The sequence below is a fragment of the Parasteatoda tepidariorum genome, chromosome 2, assembly GCF_043381705.1.
Source record: "Parasteatoda tepidariorum isolate YZ-2023 chromosome 2, CAS_Ptep_4.0, whole genome shotgun sequence".
NCBI classification, from domain to species: Eukaryota; Metazoa; Arthropoda; class Arachnida; order Araneae; family Theridiidae; genus Parasteatoda; species Parasteatoda tepidariorum.
Window position 1 is genome coordinate 5809103 of NC_092205.1, and position 22216 is coordinate 5831318.

Genomic DNA, 22216 nt, shown 5'->3' on the forward strand with positions numbered 1-22216 from the left:
TAAAATTACCTTATTGTATTTACATTATAAAGTTTAAATGTCAAACAATATGCCTTATTTGGATAATTTTTATCATTAATGTATAAATACTGTATAGGCTAAAGAGTGGAATTTTTTATTCCCTTGGCAACTATTTTGGGGACTATTTTTAATGTCTGAAACAATTAAAGATACTATTTTTGTTGTGTTTACGCCTGTGGCTGTCCTGTACTGGTATAATTAGTGAATTTATAATGAAACATTTACAGTTTTAAAAAAATGCATTTTCGGAGCCTATGAAGTTATATTTTCGAAACAGCGTTTTAGATTCTTGAACGATGAGCTAACAATATCTATAAGCTTTGATATTTGAATCTCAAACAAAAGGCATCAGACAAAATGCTTTGGATATTATCTGCGGACTTTTTCCAATTCAAAATTTAGTCTCTAATTTAAAGTTAATGAAGAGTATTGTTCATTTCTAAGCGAGCCCTTCATGGTGCACAGGCTAAATGGAGAATGATTCTGTTATCTTCCTATCTACCCAATTTCTTTGTCGCCATCTGTTACGATAACAATTGCAAATTAGCGATTTCTTTCCGTCCGTGACAAATGCATTGTTTGGAGTATTAGTGACGTCTGATGCTTTACAAAATTTTAATTCCTTTAATGACTCCTAACCATTCAGGAGATCAATTTGGAGATAGTGCTACGGTAGATGAATATTCAGATTAGTTTAATTCATGATTAACTTCGAATTGTTTGGTTCAATTGTTGTAATTATTTTGCGATGGGAGTGCCATCTGTGGACTAACGACGGATGAACAAGAGAAAATTTCTATGTCGAGTTTAAAACAGCAAGTTTGCCAATCTCAACTGCTCGGAGATGAATAATTCGTTTTTGGCAATTTTTTGCAAGAATATAAAACCGCATGATAAAGATTTCGGCCGAAAGAATATGTTTTTGCGGTGAAATTTAATTCAAAAACGTAAGATATCCTCTGACTTTTAGATTATCAATTATGCATAGATTGGTTTTTACATAAATGAATCTTTCATTTACAATCAGGTTTTTTCGTTGATTTTATATTTAACCTGTATATCAGAAGCAAGTGAATCAGAGCAAAATAAACTTCTTTTAGAGGCTATTATACATTGGTTGAATGTTATCAGGGGTCTGTTTAGAAGAAATTTGGGTCCGTTAACGGACTCTTCACAAAATATCTTTTCATAGAAACGGACCCTTCACAAAATATTTTAACTTAAAAACGGACCCTTCACAAATTTGTTTATCTTCATTATTGTTTTGTTAATCGAATAAACACTTCCCATGAAGGGGAGGAAAGAAAGACAGATGTAAACGAACTAAGTTTTGTCTTCGGCAGATACTTCTTCCTTTATTCGTTCGAAATAAATATTCTGTGTTTAGCAGTATAGGCTAAATACCAAATATCTGTATGTTGAATCTCTAATTTAGTAGCAGCAATTGCTGTTTATCATTTAAAAATTAATTTATTTTAATTATAATTTTACAGTGTTGAGCATAATCTCGTATCTCTTAACACTTTATAAACTCCTTGAAAAAGTTTTTTACAATAACCGGACCCTATTTGCACAAACTCACAAAAGCCGGACCCTAGTTGAAAGAATGTGACTTAACATTTACTTTATGTTCACAAATTACGAGTAATTTTTTCACAATTTTACAAAAACGGACTTTTCACAAAATGTCTGAACAGACCCCTGGTTATTACTTTTGCCGTCCTCAGTTACTGATATGACAATTATGTAATTTTCACAATTATTTGACGCTAGTTAAAATATGAACACACTAATATCTATATAAATTTTATCATTTTTGAGAAATATTTTTCATATCGTTACTGTAACGGCGTTACAAGCACTGAAAGAAAATGACTACCGTTTTAGTAGTATGTTAAGTTTAAGAAATAGAAAGATGGAAGGAAAAAAAAAAATTGCCAATCGGATTTCTCGTTTCCGTTCTGTTTCTATCATGACTTTGCACTCTACAGTATCGCTTGTAATTTTATCATCGATTTTAGTATTGGATGTCACATGTTGGATTTAAAATCTTTATTTTCTCCCCCAAGATTTATCTCATTGTTCTCATAACAATGGCACAACGAAAAGAAGTCTTGCGCAAATGGACACTGAACTAAAAAAAAAAAAAGTAATCCCATTCATATTGAGCGTGTCCCATACTTCCTGTTATTACCATTGATGATATGCATTATTCCGATAATGTTTTACAGACCCAATATCGTTTATCAGGTTAAGAGCACCCTTGTGCAATGTGTGTTGATTTTACTCTTATCACTTCATTTTAGCCGTTAGTTGTGTCACAATGGCACTTGCTTTGTTAGGTTTGTTTTTACCTTTTTATTTATTTAAAGGTATTAGATAATACATTAGTTCGCAAAATAGGGCGTCATTTTTTTTATAATTCTATCTGTCGATCTGCGAACTTTTACGCTATCAGAAAAGTTAACAGCCAAGTTATTTGTTAAGAGGACGCCTTACCACGCGAAAGACTTTTCATCGCTGATTCTTTCACTTCCATAACTAGACCTGAAAATTTAAAATTTCAGTAAGTAGTCTGGGACCGATAGACTCTAATAAATTAATTTAAAGGTCAAAATTTTGAATGGATACGATATTGGACATCTTGATCAAAATTCTGTTGCCCTGTCTTTTTCTACACTTGTATTTACTTATATCATTAAAAAATTTAAAGAAAGAAGAAAAAAAATGATGGGAAAAAGTGACCGGTTGCTTGTTTAAATTAAGTTGTTTTTCTTTTGAAAATTTCCTTAAATTATTTTAACGCCTAAGCATTTGAAACTTCGACCTGAACTCTTTTTATGTATTAGTTTTAAATTACCAATAGCGGTGAAACAATTTGCCATGTTTGCCAGTTTCTCTTGCGGTAAAACTTCTTTAAACGTACATTTCGCGAGTTATTTTTATCATGACTATATTCCCCTTCATAACATTTTTCTGGAATTTACAATTGTTTACGTTATTAGCATCTTTTCAATCTTTTTCTCTCACAAATATAAGATTTACAAATGCGGAGTTTGGGCTGATCCTTGAACACTGATTTATTCTTTGCTTTTTATAAGGCTGTGGTTCTCAAGATATCGTCGAAAACTTAGCAATCTTATTTTTCCTCGAGGATATTTTTGAGAATTTCACGTTTGTCTAAAATGTTTTTCTTTTAATTTTAAAGGTCACATACAGAGCACGTCATACAGTTTCAGGTGATACCTGAAATAATAAGCAATCTACAACTTACGGCTTTTGTTGACGATGTCTAATTGATCGTCCAGACATTTTATATATAAACCGTAGTTAATATATAAAATTGATTGGGTGAAACAGACTGGTGCTATGATTTCTTACAGATTTTTTACTAGTAATGTTATATTATTTGAAGTTAATGGTCTCCTGAAAATTAAATTTAAAAAAAAATGCTTTTAAGGGACGAAAGTTTAATGTTGGTTTCAGTTTAAAAAGCTCTCTAAGTCGAACTTTGAACTGAATGGATTGACCACTATAGCAAAAATTAGGTGTTCTGTATGGTATTCAATTTGGAACCATAAGTTTTGCTTGTTTTGTGTTGAGAATTTAGGCATATCCAATATTTAATTTGACCTTTTTATTTTTGAAAAGATAGTCAGCACTTGTTAGTGGTGTTCTAGTTAAGGAACCGTAATATTTGAAAAATGCACAATAGTTGATAATTTATTTAATTTTGTTTTAATAATGGGCTATATCGGTATTACATTAGCTTCTCGTCATGGGAACAGTTTATTTGAAGAAACTTCGTCTTAAGTAATTAAATCTTGAGGATGTAACGCATCTTCTATTAACGTCCGCTTCGCGACCGGTGCGTGACTCCGTTCCCGTGGTCAAGAAGTGGAGATCCTTGCTATACGGCCGGACATGCTGATGACCGGACATATTCCGAAAGATTAATTTTCAAGCTTCTAAATCCAATCTTGAGTTTTCAAATTCATTAGGGACGCATTCTAATTTTAGAAGAAGCGTCTACCTGATTGAATCTCATTAGATACAAACTAATGATTTTTTTTCTATTTAATGCTGTTAGAACATTTTAAATCTCATTTAACCATAATATTTATTTCGTTGCTACTTGAATATACTTTCAAGTTTAATCACGTTGTCGTGCAAATTATTTGTGAAATTATCGTGAAATTTAAATTTAAACATGGGTTTAACTTAGTATGTTAAGGATTCAATTTACACGGTATTATGGTTATGGTGCCAATATTATGGTTCGACGTGTTTATTGATGTTGTATCCGATGAATGTTTACAAATAACAGTACGCTGGATAAATAGTTAAGCGGGTGACCATAAAGTAAGGAAGTTGACTACTACCTCCAGGAATACTCATTGGATCAAGAATTTAGACACGCGTATGAGATTTTCAAACGATATCTTGAATGATATCAAACTCTACCCCAACCTATGAGGCTGGGATAACTTCTAGGGGGGTGGGGACTAATTTGGTGCCATTAGATAAGTTTTCGTAAATTATCAAACATGTTTACTCACATTTTATAGATCAGACAAGAATATATCCTTTTTAGAATTTTCATCTTGCATTTTTGTCGCTATATTTGAACCAACAATGACCTGTAGTTTAAATTTAGGTACTTTTTTCTGGACAATACATGTTTGTAGTATAAAGAAAATGGGGGGTTGTTTGGAGGCAAGACTGAGGGACTGAGTTTGTTACACATTAAATTACATCTTTTAAAAATGTTTTGCTTGTGTAATTTTCAGATTTATAATCCGATGCGTATTTCTAAAGATGTTTGACGTTTTCCAAACTTTTTGGTTACTTATGTCTGGTCATATACTTTCAATGTCCATTGCTGTTTTTCTAATCAATTCAATGATATGAAGATTTAAAAATTTAGTCTTTCTTACTCTTTTCCTTAGAAATGTTATTGGGAATTTCGCGAAAGGTCCCTTTTTCGAGAATACTGAATACATTGGAGATACATACATATATTGGAGATACATACATATATTGGAGATTTGTTAAAATTTATTCGTGATTCTTGTGTTAAAATGAGTGATAAAAACCAATGGTCTGTTCAGTCTTTGAAACACTTTCAATGAGTTTTAGTTATAACTTTTTAGCGTTACACAATATCAACTCAGTCTTTAAAGTAAGATCTCAATTTCCAAATAAAAATAAAATGTTCTGTTGATAGATCCAATATTCTCTTAAAATGACTCGCGACTAAATGAAAACTGTTATCGCTACTTTATGAAAACCATTGTAAGTAATGCTAATTACAACTTACAATGTTTTTCATAAATTTCGCGATATAGATGTTTTAATAGAGGATTCTATCTTTATAATTACGATAACACGGAATAAGTTCGCATTAATTGGCCATTGTGGATGTCTGGTATCGTTTAGCGGTTTTCTTTTCTTTTTATCATTTCCGCTTTTATTATCGTCATAGCCTTGAGTTTGTTCGAAACAGTCCTTAAAAATAAACTGATAAATTCTCGTTTTATCAAAGTTTGATGACAAATTGTTTACGTCAACGTAATAAACGTGAATAGTGATCGCGAATTCCGCTGAAACGTGCGGCCTACACCTGGTCAAGGCCGAACGAACGCGCACGCCGTAACGTCACTAAAGGTTAATCAATTCTAGTTTTGACATGCAACATTAGTAGTAAACCTCTCTGAAGGCAGTATTCATCATCTAGCTATGTCTGCCATAGCATGACGTACATCTATAATTGATCACAATTTTGTGTCATTCATCCCCCGGGTTCCGTGTTGTGGGTTTAACTTTTCTTGTGGCCAACTTTTGTGTGGATGTTTTTTATTTTAACGCCTAATGCAATATTTATTTTCAGAAATTGCTAAGTTTAAGGTAATTCGAATTTGTGAGGGAACAACAGTAATATTGCTCATAGTTTTAACATTTCGTTTCTCTGGCATTAAATTTTATGACTTAGTTAATCGACTGAAAAAAGCATTTTTAACTATTTCCAATTTTTGTTTTAATATAATGATCGCTAATGCATATTTATTCTCTATCAGAGCTTAAAAGCTATGCAGTTACATAGGCTTTAACAGAGTTTCATAAATTAAGTAGTACCTTAGTCTATAGCGAAGACTTCAGTGGCGATGTTTTCCANAGCCTATACTGCTGAAAGCAGAATATTCATTTAGGATGAATAATGGAAGAATCGTTTGCCGAAGACAAAACTTAATTCGTTTACATCCATCTTTCTTGTTTTCTGCCCTGGGAAGGGCTTATTCGATTAATGAAACAATAATGAAGATACACAAATTTGTGAAGGGTCCGATTAAAAGAAAAATCATTTTGTGAAGGGTCCGTTTTTAAGTTAAAATATTTTGTGAAGGGTCCGTTAACGGACCCAAATTTCTTCTAAACAGACCCCTGTTAGTCTATAGCGAAGACTTCAGTGGCGATCTTTTCCGTGTAAATTTTTTTTACAAAACACCTGTTTCTTGGTTACTAATTGTTTGTAGAAAATAAATTTTGTAGAATAAAAGAATCTAGCGACCCCGAAATTGAGGAACGGGTAGGTAGCTGCCAACATTTGTTCTGTCTCAGAATTTTCAAGCAAATAGTAAAATTACTCTATCCACTATTTCCTTAATGCTCCAAAGTTTTTAAATTTCGTTACCCATAATTGAATCTGATGGCTATCGGACATAATATTAAAATTCAATCATATGCCCCCTTGGGTGCGAGTCGAGTCAGGATTTGTTTGTTCAAATGTACGTACGATGACGTTCAAAATTATGTAGAATCATATTAATTTAAGAATAAAATATATATTTCAATATCATAGTTTAGGGAAAACGATTAAGCCTTCTGGAGAAACTGGACGAGTTTTTCTTCACGCTGCTAGTTACGTTCTGCGAACACATGGTTTCGGGAAAAGTAAAGCACATTACAATGTACTAATTGTATCAATTATAGAAGCAGTATTTTAAATACTGTACTTAAACGTAAGTTATAAGTTAAATGATCATGTTTTTTAATCATATTTTTATAATTTTATCATATTTTTTCAAGTCTTATTTTTTAAAGTTAAGATAGTTACTCCTAATTTTCGATTTAAGACGCATCTTACGACAGCAGAGCAAACTGATCAAGCTCTTATTTTTACATAGTTTATTTTGAATCAACTTATGGATTTGCTATTGTAGTTATGTCATAACAGTTATTGCTTACGAAACGTTAATCTTTGAAGTCGAAACCCTTACTAATATTTGATTCCATTGTGCAATCGAAAGTAGTTACTCGGTAAAATGGTGCCATAACAGTACTTTAAATCATATCGTGCAAGTTCGCAACTTTAAGTATTAATTTAAACCGTATTTCTGTTCAAATTGTACAATAATATGTCGAGTAATTAAGTAGGACAAATTTGATAGATGGCTTGATTCAACTTATCGCTCTGCAAATATAAACGATATTAAGATTCTATTCGCTCGGAAATTTTAAGCTTTCACAATGCTTAGTTTTTGCTTCATCTTTTGAGTCTATCAAAGTTGACTTATGCCTCACGGAGGTTAACTCTAGTTCTTTGTGTTACTGGAACAAATTAAAGCTTTAGTATACTTGAAAATGGAGTAGAAACTTCTCTGACAGGATGACAATGAAATGGCGATCAGTACCGATAAACTCTTCATTCAAATTATTTGAAGGTCATTACTCGTTTAGTCACGATTTGTCATATTCTAAAACGCCATTTATGTGGGTGTTTATTTCTGTGGAATTATTTTTAGAGTAGTTTTCTCCTGCACTAATTTTAAATTAAAATAGGGTGCCTATTTGAAATACTATCTTCGTGCGCCATTTGTTAAAAATGATTTAAATGGCGATGGTTTTAGATAAACTTATCGTCTGATCTTATTGTATGAATGACGGGAAGAATGCTTCTAATCATAAAAATATCTTTTATTGTGTCTAAAAGGAATTCTTGAGATCGTTATCAATTCCGTTTTTCATGAATAAACGTCGAAGTAGGCTCATCATTATGACCAGAAATTCCATTACCGTTAACGAGCGAAAAATCCTTTCTCTTAGATGTAAATAGTCTGAATGGCAGCACGCGAATACCGCTATTTGTTCTCTTGTTGCTACTCGCGGGCCATTCATGCTCTAATGAATGAAATCCACCCACTATTCGAAATTTTAATGACATGTCTCTGGTAGCACAAACGTAGCAGAAAGGAAACGCTCTAATTTGTTGACGATGGCAACAATGCTTTGACAAATTTTCTTAAGAATCTTCATTCTGCATTGTCTGATGAAAATTTCTCAATGAGTGATTGAAATGATGCCACCAAGATGGGGGAGGGACTCTGCAGAGGAAGTTGCTGCTGATCGTCCGATTATTCCGCGGTTGGGAAATTGTTTCCTGTCATTCAGATAGGTCAGATATTTTAGAATGTTTGCAGATGATTTCGAATTTTGCGTCATTTGTGCTAATGAGCATTAGATAATGTTTAAAAATTCTTTATGTGAAATGTGTCATTTACTTGTTTCTTTTTACATTCTTGAAAAATTCTTCAAAGTAAAATAAATGTTATCTGGTGAAATATTAAAGGATATTTTTGTAAGCTTAATCTTTATTTTTTATTTGGAGAAGTTGCTCGCTTAATAACATGCTTTTAATTAGGGGAAAGATATTTTGATTTTTTTCTCCCTGCCTTTTAAGAGATATATCAACTCTGAATATAATCTTGTAGGCTTTCCCCATAAATATAGAAAGAGTAATTTCCTTATTTTAAATAAGTTGTTTTTGGTGCAAATAGCCTTTAACTCTGCATTGAATTCAACTCAACTATAGTTATTTGGTTGTCATTGAAAAGAAATGTACTTAAAAAGTTTAAAATTATACGAAATCCACATGAAAAATTAAATTTCTTGAACGTTTTTTATATTCGTTTAAGCTTGATGAAATGGGAACCCTATTTGATTAGGCCTAGTTTATTACACTGTAGACAAATTATAAAGAAAATAATTTTCCTGTAAAATGTGTTTTGAATTGTGCCAAAAGTTTAATATTTTTCCTCTTTAAAATAAAATTGCCGGTTTGTGAAAGTGAATCCTATTTTTGTTAATAACTTTATGATTTATATTTTAAATCTTAGATTACATTTGTAGAATTATTTATTACGATTGAAAGTATGGAATAATAAAATTTTTCAACTTTAACTGGCAATGATTCCTAGGAAGGGAGAGAAAAATCAGATCCAAGAGTAACGTCTTTATAAAAGTTGATCGCTAAGGAGGGAACAACTTCCTCGGGCATCCAGTTACGTTCAATCGACGACTAAAATCTAGGTCTAGATTTTTATTTTTATTTTAGTTAAAACATTTAAATTTATTAGGCCAATACTTCACTTTAACTAAATATATTATGAAAAATTAAGATTTTCGAACATAATGAATTTTTATTCCCTAGTTTAATTATTTACATTAAAGAATATAGTGTAGAAAATTAAAAAAAAAATTTTTTTCGTATAAGTGATTTTTAAAATAGGGTTTTAAATTTTTATAAGCATCCGTCTTATATTTTTCTTTTAATTTAATGAGGTTTTTGCCTCATCAGAATTTACATTCTCTTCGTGGGCACCTAATAGAAGGGTTTGTCGCAGGAATCCGCGCCACTGAAGTTGATATTTAATATATTCTAATTTCCTCTCACAATCATGGGAAAAGAACGTTTATCTCCCCTCATCAGAAGATTTATAATGCAGGAAAACACGATGTCTTGACCTTCACTACTTCCTTCTGATTTTTGAAAATCTTCATCTCGTACATTGCTTTACTAATGAAGCGTGATTTTTTTTAAAAAGAAAGTTTATAATGAACGAAAATAAAATTTTCTATCTCCAAGTGTGGCGACAAAACAAATAAGAGAATTAAAAGTGTTCTTGAGAAATAACGTCAAGTTTCGTAAACTTCATTCTATTCCTATCTGCCTTAATGGTCTTCTCCTTGAGTTTTATTTTAGAAGATGCTCAGTTCAACCGGAAAGCTTGTTGTACATTTACTTCCGTTCTTCGGTGTTCCAGAACAAACATTCTGTACATACTCCGAAATTCGAAGAGTATACCAGCATCCTGTTTATCTTTTCTTCGGATCAGCTGTTATCCTTCAACACTTGATCGTTTTTATTTCTTAAGTTAAATTCGCTTGTTTCTTTCGTAGTATTTTTTTTTTCTTTTCGAACGTCGCATCAGGAAGTGATGTGTTTACAATTTGTAATCTACGACAGTATTTAATAGCAAATGTTGTGGTGATAAGTTTAATCTTTTTTTTTTATGGCTGTTTTTCTTATCTGATAAGACTAGGGTTGTCATTATCAGTGTTTACTAAATGAAATGCTGATTCGATGTTGTAGGAAGGGGGGGAATTCAGCTCCTGCCAAATAACAGGGGTGTCAACGATATGCAATTTTTCACAATTTCAACCCTTATTTCAAAATTAAAAGATACAGTGAAAATATGTCATTATTACGAAGTCAGAATATTTAGGAGAGTGTAGTCCAATGCTTTACACATTTTATCTCAACATGTTTCTATATTTTTAATTTTAAAAACTAGCTCTTGTATTTTCGAAATAAACAATGTGGTTTAGTTTCGGAATTGTAGGTTAAGTTTTTGATTTGATTTTTTAATGAATTTTTGAGTATCAGATCTGGCACTTTCAGACTAGTTTTAAATTTACAAGCAACATACATATTTTTCCATTTTATTCTGAGCTTTACAATATTTTATGCATCTTTTTTTTTAATGAAAAAAAATTTGTCTCCTTTACCTTAATCATATATAGTAATTAAGAGATATTGAATGATTTTTGTTTTCCGTTGATAATTTTAGTGTTGGATATAATTTTGTATTCACACGTAAAGAACCTTCTAGAAAGACAACTTCTGGAAAGAACGTCATTGGGAAATATTTAATAAATAAGGCAATATTTAAAATGTAAAGCATAATTTTGAAGATGTATCTGTAAAGGATCCCGTAATCCAATTTTATAAGTATAAAAAACCTTATACAAACTGAACTAGAAAACGATATTTGGCTTATTTTTTAGTTTTGCATTTGCTGATTTTTTTCATTAAAGAACAGTCTGGGATTATTCATGCTGAATTGAGCTTTTTTTTCCCCCTCTCAATCGGTGTGAAACAAAGTGTGGGTGTAAAATTCCGTCGACCTAAATAAATCCGCATGCTGTTATAGAAGTTGTAAAAACCTAAAAAATGTGTGTCTATGCAAGAGCAGAAGGCTGAATCTACTTCCCTCTCCTCTGAACGTCAGTCTTCAATTTTTTGCGAACGTCATATCCGTCCTCGGCACGCGTCGGGATTTAAGATGCTACCGGTTCAATTTTTTTTCTTCACCCATTCAATGACGGAGAGTTTCCTGTTTAGCTTACATTTTTCTACAGAACTTTTTATTTTTTTTAAAGTTTCTCTAAAGATTGGTAGGATGTAGAGTTTCCGTTTTTTTTAAATTTTTTTTTATTTAAATACCTGGAAGAACTTATTTGTTAATGATAGCCAGGGGACAGTTTAGAAGAAATTTGGGTCCGTTAACGGACCCTTCAAAAAATATCTTTTCATAAAAACGGACCCTTCACAAAATTTTTTAACTTAAAAACGGACCCTTCACAATATAATTTAAGTTAAAAAATTTTGTGACGGGTCCGTTTTTATGGAAAGATATTTTGTGAAGGGTCCGTTTTTATCTTTTAATCGGACCCTTCACCAATTTGTTTATCCTCATTATTGTTTTGTTAATCGAATAAACCCTTCCCAGGAAGGGGGGGGGGAGAAAGACAGATGTAAACGAACTAAATTTTGGCTTCGACAGACGCTTCTTCCTTTATTCGTCCGAAATGATTATTCTGCGTTCAAGGCATTCTGCAGTATAGGCTAAATACCAAATATTTATGTGTTGAATCGCTNAATTAAGTCTTTATTTGCACAAATTCACAAAAGCGGACCCTGGTTGAAAGAATGTGACTTAACGTTTATTTTATATTCGCAAATTACGAGCAATATTTTCACAATTTTACAAGAACGGACCTATTACGGAATGTCTGGACAGACCCCTGATAGCAGAAATCCAATTTCAGTTCGAACGGGTCAGTGAAAATGGTCATGAACTTAAAAACACTTTTTAAATAGAAAAAATTACCTGAAATTTGAGCGAGAAAAAAGTGTATGTAGGATGCATTTATCCACAAAATGTTATCAACGTTTTAATAATATACTTTATTTAAATTGTATGGATATGAATCGCAATGTAATTTTTTAAATCACGCAAATACGAATCATGACATTTAAAAAGTCGCGTGAATCTTGATGTTTCTTTTTAAAATCTCGTAAACATTAATTCCGATCTGTAGTTAAGCTCTAATCTTAATACATAGTAGCTTTTTAATCGTGTGAAATTCGAAACGCGATATTTGATTTAAAATCGTGAAAATACGATGTGCGATCTGAAATCGCGATCTGTCATTTTAAACCGTGTGAATGTAATTTTAAATCTCGTTTGTATTGGTAGGAAAAGGCGTAAAAAAAATTTTCCTTTCGGGAATTTGATAAAAACAAACGTTTTTTGAAGATTTTTTTTTTTTAAGTAGTTGTAAATTTTCCTCGACAAAATTTCGGCGAACGGCGTTCGTGTATATTATATAGGTATAAGTTTCATAACCTTCGACGCAGAATTTTTATAAAGCATATTTTTCACGTTTTTTCGTTATTTTGTGTTTAGGTCAAAATAAGTGATATATTTAGCACTTTAATAAATTATGGTTATAAATTACTACATGAAACGCCGGTGTCTTCCGCGTTAAAGGTAAAATCATTCAAACAATTTTTAAAGTTTGCGCAGTTATTTAGCTTTAAGAGAAACAGTTATTCATCATTTAAAATGTCTCATTTCCAAAATCAATCGATAAAATTTGATTTGAAAAAAAAAAAAAATTTAACTACTCTTTGGGGATTTTATGTTTTAGTATTACTAAAAAAATATTATATAATCAAAAATATATTAACTATTAGACTGTTTTTTTATAATTCAAGAATGCCAAAATTTGTAATTAGACCATCAGAAATATATTAAAATAATTAAAAGTTTCAACTGCGACAGAGAGTTAAGTCACTGATTCGCGGACCCTTGCTTAATTTAAATTTTATGAATTTTTCGTTATATTTATCTTAATAAATGCCTCTTATTTTTTTTTATTGAATTTGAATACATAGTCAGCCCAGATTTTACTTTTTTCTATTCTTTTTTTAGGTGGATATCAAACTTTCAGTCACCTCTTTCCTGAGCTCGTCTTCCAATCTGCTTGTGCAACACCATCCCCCATCAATTCTCCTGTTCCTAGTCCTGGTGGTACTGGTCAGTTCAGGCCATTGTCTTCGGACTCTTTGGCCGGACCTGTTGAAATCCTTCCACACCTTTTCCTGGGCTGTGCCCGTGATGCTTCTCGGAAAGAACAACTCCAACAATTGGGCATCACTGCCCTGCTCAATGTGACGCAGTTTTGTCCCAATTTGTATCAAGAATCGTTTGAGTACAAGTGCATACCAGTGCGGGATACTGGGTGCGAGGATATTGGGGCTTATTTTCAAGAATCCATCCAATTTATCGGTGAGTTGTTTACCTTTATTATTTTTTTTAACTTACTGTTAGAATTTTGTTACTTTAGAGCCATTCAAAAAGATCTAAAATTTAGTTTTATTTTCAGACTGTATGTATAATTTATTATTTTTAAATCTACTGGAAAGTTCAATTTTTAGAATTCTTCTGTGTGAAAAAATATGCACTGTTTCCTAATATTAAAGTTAAACTCTGAGTTAACCAAAAAACAAAAAATCCCATTCTCTATTCACGGTAACAAGGTAGCTAAGTAAAATCGCACAGTTGTAGATGTCAACTACTTTACTCAAATTCTGCCGGGGATACTAGTGGATTTAGGATTTTTTCTTAATTAAATCAAAAGCACTACTCTTATTAATTAGATTTCCTGAAATTGGGAAAATTTTTTTATACGTTTTTCCTTCTTTAAGTCTTTAAGTATTACTGCTAAATATTTCTAATTATAAATATTTAAACTTTTAAATTCAAAAATGTTATAACTATCAATAATGAATGCATATTACTATTCAAAATTAATTCCAAAACATATTAAGCATAACATTTTACGTTAGTCCATTTAAAGCTAATGATAAATGCTAGTTAATTTAATTATACAATTATCAGAGTAATGTATTTTTGTATTTGATTGACTATAAAAAATCCTTGAAATTTCCTGTATTTTTGATATTTCTCAATTATTAGTTAATTACATAAAATAAAAAAGAGCATCGTTTTTTTTTTTACACCGCTATGCATTTTGTAAAAAAAAAAAATTAAGCCTCACATAATATTAATGATCCGTCTGCATTTAGTCATTCATATTTGTATTCTCCAAAATATAAATACGTACATATTCCTAAGATAGTATGATCAGTAATTTAATTGTCTATTATGAATGACGTATTGGGATATTGTCCATCCTATAATGAAGGCCGTTACATAGTTTTAATTCCACAATCACGTATTGCCTTGACCATGAATGAATGCCAGTTAACAATAGGTATCGGCAAAATAAAACAAAAAAAAGCTGAATAAATGTTGTAGCGGTCCATGTTTAACGGATAGTGTTGTATGACGGATATCCGCAGGATAAGGGGCATACTATTTTATGAACGAGAGGAAAAACCCTCTCCTTTCTGCAAACATCCCTTTCCCGTTTCTCTTTTCATTCTATCAATCCACGGATGTTCAGCTCTTAAAATGACCGCCATGTTTAAAAAGGGCTATTTATTCAAAGCGAATTTTTAAATTTGCGTCCAAATTTGCGCGCCTCAAAGAAAAAATATTTGTCTTTATTTTCTTTTAAAAAATATAGTATTTATAATTTTTACTGAAAAGTCTTAGCATTTTTAATTTCAAAATGGAATCGTTGAGATTTATATCATCCGATAACATTGATTTTACCCGAATAAAATTGTGTGCAATTTAAAAAAGAGTTATTTTTATCGCAAACTTAAATCTTTAATTGTATAACATAATAAAGATGTATACATATTTTGAAAAATTCATTCAAATATCTTTTTTTTTTTCGGTGTATATTTAAAAATAATTCGTCTTTTATGAACATAGATAAAACCATATTTCTGCAACAGAAATAAATTTTCAAGGTATTTTTTTAATGTTTAATTTATTTTTCAATGCGTAATTTAGGTTATTAAATAAAACTACGTATTAATTTTTTTCCCTTAATTCTTCCCTACGTATTAGTATTTATTTTTTTCCGCCCTAAAGAAATTTAATTTTAAATTAGGGAGGAAGTTATCGGCATTTATTCTAAATTGCTGTTTCTAAATATCAAAACCTGAAACTGATAAAGAAAACTATACCAATTATCCATAGTCAAAGAATAGATTATCCAATTTAAATTTTTTCATCTTTTTATTTCATTTAATATTTTAATTTATTTTTAAAAGTTGCTTTGCTATAATTTTAATTTTGGAATATTTTTAATTGTGTTTAAACATTTTTTAATGCCCTAAAGAATTTTTTTTTTGTGATTTATTGTTCTATATTTCAAACTTTTCGTGTTTTTATAAAATTTTCTTCTGCTTTTAAGATTGAAACCTCTGCATGTATCACAAGCTTTCATCCTTGAACCTTCGGGAAACATCTTGAGTTTAAAACCAAAAACAAGTTTCGTAACACTTGGCGAAGGAAGTGTATATTCGGAATTAGAAACGATTCACGACGGAATTAAAAATAGCTATCGACTTCCTGCCACAGCACGCGAGGAAACCCCATGCTAGTATTTTAACGTAAATTTTTTTGGCAGCTTTCAGATTTCACGTATTTTCATTATCGTTTTATTTTGCTTCACTTCGATTCTCACGAGCTTATAATAAATGAGTAAAAATTATCGATTGCATTGAATTCTTTCAATGGAATTTTTTTGGTTAATTATCTATCTTGTAGATTTTGCAAAGATTATGTCCCCCCCCTTTTTTTTTTCTTTTTTTTTCCCTCTCTCCTCTCATTTTAAATAATATTGAGAATCAGTGATAGGTTCTATTAACTTATTATAATAAAGATACCGTCGTTTCAGTTATGTTCTAAATAATAAGGCCGGGTCGAGATAATTGTTTAAAATCCCACTATAGACCGATAGCAAACTTGAATACAGTATTAGATTTACTTGCATTTTTATGACTTTTTACTTTATTGAACTTTTTTATATTGGCTTATTATTTTAAAGTAATTCAAATATTTTTTACTCTTAGTAAGTAGGAAAAAAAATTTCGGAAAAAAAGGGAAATGTTTTAATCCCACTTTTTTTTTTTTTTTTGCATGAACTATTCTTGTGTAGAATCACGTTCTTTGAATCTGTAGATTAAATTTGAAGATTTAAAACAGAATTTATGTAAAATTTTTTTAAAATTTATATTTTAAATTCTGTAGGTTTTATCAGCGTGAATCCCTTTAAGTTGCAATTTTTTTTCCCCTCTTTCAAGGTCTTTTGTCCCCTGAAAGACATTTTAATTGCAATTTTGAGTATTTTTTAGGGATATAAGTCGTCAAAATCATGATTCCATGTTTAATCATATGTATCTCAAAACATTAATTATTTCTCTTGAAGTTGTACCAAGAGTTAAGCTCTGCGGTATAAAAAGAACACAGGGGGGACACGTGTGACCAATTGTCCCCTTTCGAATGTCGTACGACATTTTCTAAAAGAGGACTTGAAGGGGAAGGGGGTTTCATCATTATAGTTAGTTGTGTGTTCATCCTTTTGCGTACCTTGACTACCCCCTTTTCCGAATTCTATTTAAAAGGAAGCTCCACCTACCGGAAGACTATAGCTTTTTAGTCATTGTACCGGAAGAGACTGTTCCTGATTTAGAACTCTTAGATTAGTGTGACTTCCCCTATAGAGTATGGGTGGGATATCTATGATTGCGCCCTAGCGAACGGGCGCAATTTTAAATTGTGCACGTTCTTGGCGCACGTGAATGGATAGAGCTCTAAAAATAGTCCAATGCCAGGATTGTAGACCGAATCTTTTGCAACCAGGGAAAGGAATTCTTTAATTCGGAGAAATATATGAAATAAGTACAATAGCATAATTTTTTAAATCTTGAGTAGCACTTTGATATTGGATTAGAAAAGTTAGAAAGAAAAGATTTTTTTTTTAAATTTAATTTGAACTTTACTGGACGTTTCTGGCGTCTGATATTAAAAATTCTTAATTTCACGTTTAAAAAAAATCTGCAAAATTTATTTTTTCTATTTCTTAGATTTTTTTTTTTAACTTTGCTAAANTACAATAGCATAATTTTTTAAATCTTGAGTAGCACTTTGATATTGGATTAGAAAAGTTAGAAAGAAAAAGATTTTTTTTTTTTAAATTTAATTTGAACTTTACTGGACGTCTCTGGCGTCTGATTTAAAAAAATTTTAATTTCTCGTTTTAAAAAAAATCTACAAAATTTATTTTTTCTATTTCTTAGATTTTTTTTTTTAACTTTGCTAAATTTATTTCGATGATTCGTGCTTTTTTTGAAATCTGAAATATTAGGGGAAATATTTCGTTATAGTATTTTTAGTTGTTAAGGAGGGGGGGGGTGAATATGCACCGTCCCTCCCATCACTTACTCCATGACCTCCTTTGAATTGAACTTCTTATGAAGAATAATTATTATCAGTAAGATTTTTAATTTAAAACAGTCTTATTGGTCTTACCTTAAAGACTTTAATTGAAAATAAATTAATCCTAGTCGTCTGCATATACCCGCTGTTAATTTTACTAAAATTCTGAGCTAGTATTTATTTTTACTTATCTTTACTCTAAATTAAAAGTGGTAAAGTTCACCATGGCCTTTAAAAATGGATGGGAAGTATACTTACCACGGCCTTCGAAAGGGTTTAAGTGGGTGTGTTTTGGTATCTTGATAGCAATGTTTTGTGAAAGCTTCGCAACGAATGTAAAAATGAGCAATAGTTTTTTGTGCACGTTTAGCAGAATAATTTTGCTCTTTTATTTCAAAATACGATCTACGAGCATAGGTTTCCTATTTAAACAAAATTCTTTTATTGTTCCGAAATTACATTTAAACTTCAATATGTAGTACAGTATACTCTTCGATATTTCAAAATTGAAGGGACGCTAAAAACATTTCGAGATACAGAGTTTTCGAGATCATAAGTTCAGAACTAAATATGTTCTAAGAAGTCGAAAAATATGTTCTAAAATACTACTCTAAAAAGTAGTCATGAAACATAAGAAAAACTACATATTAAATAATTATGTAATGATGACTATAAGTCTAAATACAGCAATGATAATTTTATTTTTAAAAGTAAGAAAAGATCAATTGGGCCGTCCAATAGAAAAGAAATAAGTTTACAATAAATTTACGTTATGATTTTTTCGAAAAAATTAAATTTCTGTTTCGAAAAAGATTAGCCATAACATTTTGAGAAGAAACTATTCTTCGTACGAATTCAAATTAACATTAGGGGGTTATATAATGGCAAGGAGAAAAAACAATTTTTTGACATAACAAGGTTTTTGAGATATCGAGAATATACTGTATTTTAAAGTTTTATCGTTCCGATAAAAAGGATCGCTGAAGGCTGCTCCCATTTCTCACGTTTCCCAGTTTCTCACCCCCCCCCTGCCTCAAATGAAATATTTTACGATCGCCAAATTTCCGCTTTTTTTTTTTTTTTTCCTCTTTAAGACCGTGAACAGTTTGAAGAAAATAACTGCTTTCGTCTCCAGTTTTTTTTTTCCCCTTCACTACCATCATAGACTATTTTACGAAGAAAAAAAGAAGTTGTGGGCAAAGCGTTTAAAGATTCTATAAAGAAATTGTTACCTTAGCTGTGTTTACGACCGCCAGGGTCGCCAAAAGCAAGGACTTTGAAGGAAAACTTAACTGAATGGAATGAATATCTGCATCTAGAGCGAGGTCGCTGTAAGTGAGTTTCATTGAGCGGGGGCGAAACAGGCGTAAAAATCGATACGTTCGTTTTACTACCCTATTCGCCGAGCTTTCATTTAATTTTGTCGCAAAAGTTTTAAATCTAGTTCAACCACCACAGTATCCAATCCGTAAAGGCAAATATTTTGGCCAGTTGCCAGTCTATTTTTGTTAAATCAACCGGTTATGATTAATTTGATTTATTTACCTAATTAATAAGAGTTTGAAATGCTTAAAATCGTGGATTTTCTGTTTTAAACAGGGGTCATTTTAGGGCAAATAGTTTCAATAACGCTCTATACAAATTTTTATCTTTAAAAACTCATTACAAAATATTTTACATTGAAAAACTCTTTTGAAAAACTGAGTAAACGGTTCTTTTTTCTTCCAGTATAGGTAAGGGCAGAGACAATTATGAAAAAAAGTGAAGTCTTGAAATTTGTTATGTTTAAATTCTTTAATGGTAATTTTGTGCATTTTAAATTAAAACGTCTAAAATATTGGAAGACAATCGATCGTACAGTTCTTGAGAATTGTTTCTAGTTAATGTCTCAATCTTATGAAATATTAGAATTTTGTTTTCAAAGAGCTGAACTACCTGGTATAAACGTTTACCGCAGTATAGTACTATCCGAAAATAGTTTTGTTGCATTTCTTTTAATTAGATATAAGATTGAGTGAGAATAAAATTTTTGAATAAACGCTTCTATCAGTGAGGAAAGTAAAAAATAGTTTCCTAATTTTTAAGCTTGCTTTTGATTATTCTACCTAAATCTGCTAGTAACCTTTTTTTTTATTAAAATTTTATTTAATTTCCCAGCCCTAGTTTGTAATTGTGTAAAATTGGTAAGCTGATTTTAAAAGTACTTTTGTAATTATGCTTCCATTAATATTGTTTCAATTTCTTACAATTTATTATTTTTATTTTTATTAGATCAAGTGAGAGCTCAAAATGGTAAAGTGCTGGTTCACTGCCAAGCTGGTGTGAGCCGATCTGCCACGATTTGCATTGCTTATCTCATGGCTACCAGACGCCTTCGTATGGAAGAAGCTTACAAATATGTCAAATCTCGACGAAGGATAGTGTCTCCAAATTTCAGTTTCATGGGCCAACTCCTGACTTTTGAAAATCAAATCTTCGCCTCCAATGGATCTCGATATCATTCGTCCTCCCCAAGTTCACCCCTACTAGGGGTGGTCGCCTCAACTCCCGACCCAGATTCACTAACTCCGTCTTGCGGCGCAAAACAGCAAAATGTATTCGATTTTGTAACAGTTTCTTCAGCCTCCACAGCTGAAGCCCTAATAACTTCAACAGCGCCATCTATCGGGTTACCAGAAAAAGAATTTGCCAACATTTCGAACGTTATTGTAGATACCTGCCATAAATTAACTTTATCACCATGTTTAACGTGATTGTGAACTCATTTCCGCATGTGTTAGTGTACTTAATGTTCGAACTTATCAGGGAATCTTACTAATCTGGTCCAATTTGTACTTGTTAATTCATGCAAGAAATTTTTTTTAATGAAGGTCTTTTTTCTAAACAGTGAAGTATATACTCAATTTTAGTCCTTCACTACAGTTTAAAAAAAAAAAAGTTGCAATATTCTTCATTGAAAATTATACTGGTGTATAGGAAACAATGTTTCAAATCTTTATAATAATTCCAACTTTCATATTTATTTGGCTCAAAGATGAGACTAAAAAAGAGACATTATTCAATATCTTTATATATAAAGAAATTTTTCCATGCAAATGACTTGACAATTTTTATTGTCAATCTTTGAAAGTTGACTGTAGCATTTTAAAAAGCATAAGTATTTTAATGTAAGCAGATCGTAGTTTTGTTTAAAAATATTTTAAATTGCCCGTAAAATTTTTTAGTTGCATCATTGTATTTAATTTTTCATAAGGATGTTCTATAACGTTATTTTATTACTTCATTCTTATTTTATTTAAGATGCCTTGAAATAGGCTTCTAAATTGTTTCCCAAATATTTTATTGATGTCTTACTTTCAATAAAGTTAAAAATTAAGGCTCCAAGAAAGAGTATTTTTGTAAATGACAATAAAGCAATTTTTATTTATATTATTTTTGCTATGAAAGTTATTTTTTTTCCCTTTAAAGTATTTTTTTAAGCACAAGTTTTTTGTTGCAAATTAATCTAAAGCAATAATTTGAAGTTTCAAGCTAATTTTAGTTTCTCCGAAAATATGCAGAGTTTTGTCAACCATTAAAACTAATAAATCTAAATAATTACTAAATTTTGATAAATATATCCTGATGCTATGATAAAATGTTAGTGCTCATATCTTAGCTGAAATCTCAATGTTCAATTTCTATCTTGGTCTATTGAATAGTTTTAAAACTACTAAATTTTACCAAATCTGTTATAAATATGCATATGGAATTAAGAATGCTGCTATGATTGTTTACTATTGCATCATTTGTAAATATATTTACTGTCAAAAACTTGAATATATTGTGTGTGGAAAATGTGTGGTCTAATTATTCATGTAATTGGTGTGTTCGGAATCAGTGTAATATTGCATCTAGAATATTTTTATGGAATGTAGTTGAATTTTATCTAGTCTGTGAACTAGTCTGAGAATTTTAAAAGCTGTTTAGAGAAATTCCATCAATTCTGGTGCCTTTTTAAATGTGGAAATGAGAGCTTCTGTTATTTTATAAATTACTATTATATTTTTAAGTGTATACATTTTTAAATTTTTTGCAGATTATCCAGACATTTTTGCAAATTAAATTTTTTATGCTCAAAATTCTGATAATTAAATATAAAATCTTTCAAAACAATTCTGTGAAATATTTGTAATTTGTGAATAAATCAAATGACTGTTCTTTTCATTTGGGAACTTAAGCCAAGTAAATTTTAAAATTTCGTATCTTGGATGACTTTTAAGCTAACTTTTTCTAAGCATTTAACTTTTATCATAATATTATACTAACATTTATATATTTTTTTAAAAATTTTGTCCGGTTGACAAACTAAATTTTTTCAAGATACGATTATTTTCTTAACTGGAAACTATTCTTTTTTTTAAAGGTTCCTTAAGACAAATATAGTACCC

General features: G+C 30.7%; 1 protein-coding gene across 1 annotated transcript in view; it reads left to right on the forward strand.

Moving 5' to 3' along the window:
- LOC107442224 (dual specificity protein phosphatase 1) overlaps window positions 1–21992 on the forward strand; it is a 31953-nt gene extending 9961 nt beyond the window's left edge. Inside the window, exons 2-3 of the mRNA XM_016055728.4 lie at window positions 13359–13715; window positions 20058–21992. Coding sequence (XP_015911214.1) covers window positions 13359–13715; window positions 20058–20539 — 839 coding nt within the window. The 3' untranslated portion in view covers window positions 20540–21992. The remainder of the gene's footprint in view (window positions 1–13358; window positions 13716–20057) is intronic.
- Window positions 21993–22216: the final 224 nt, after the last annotated feature.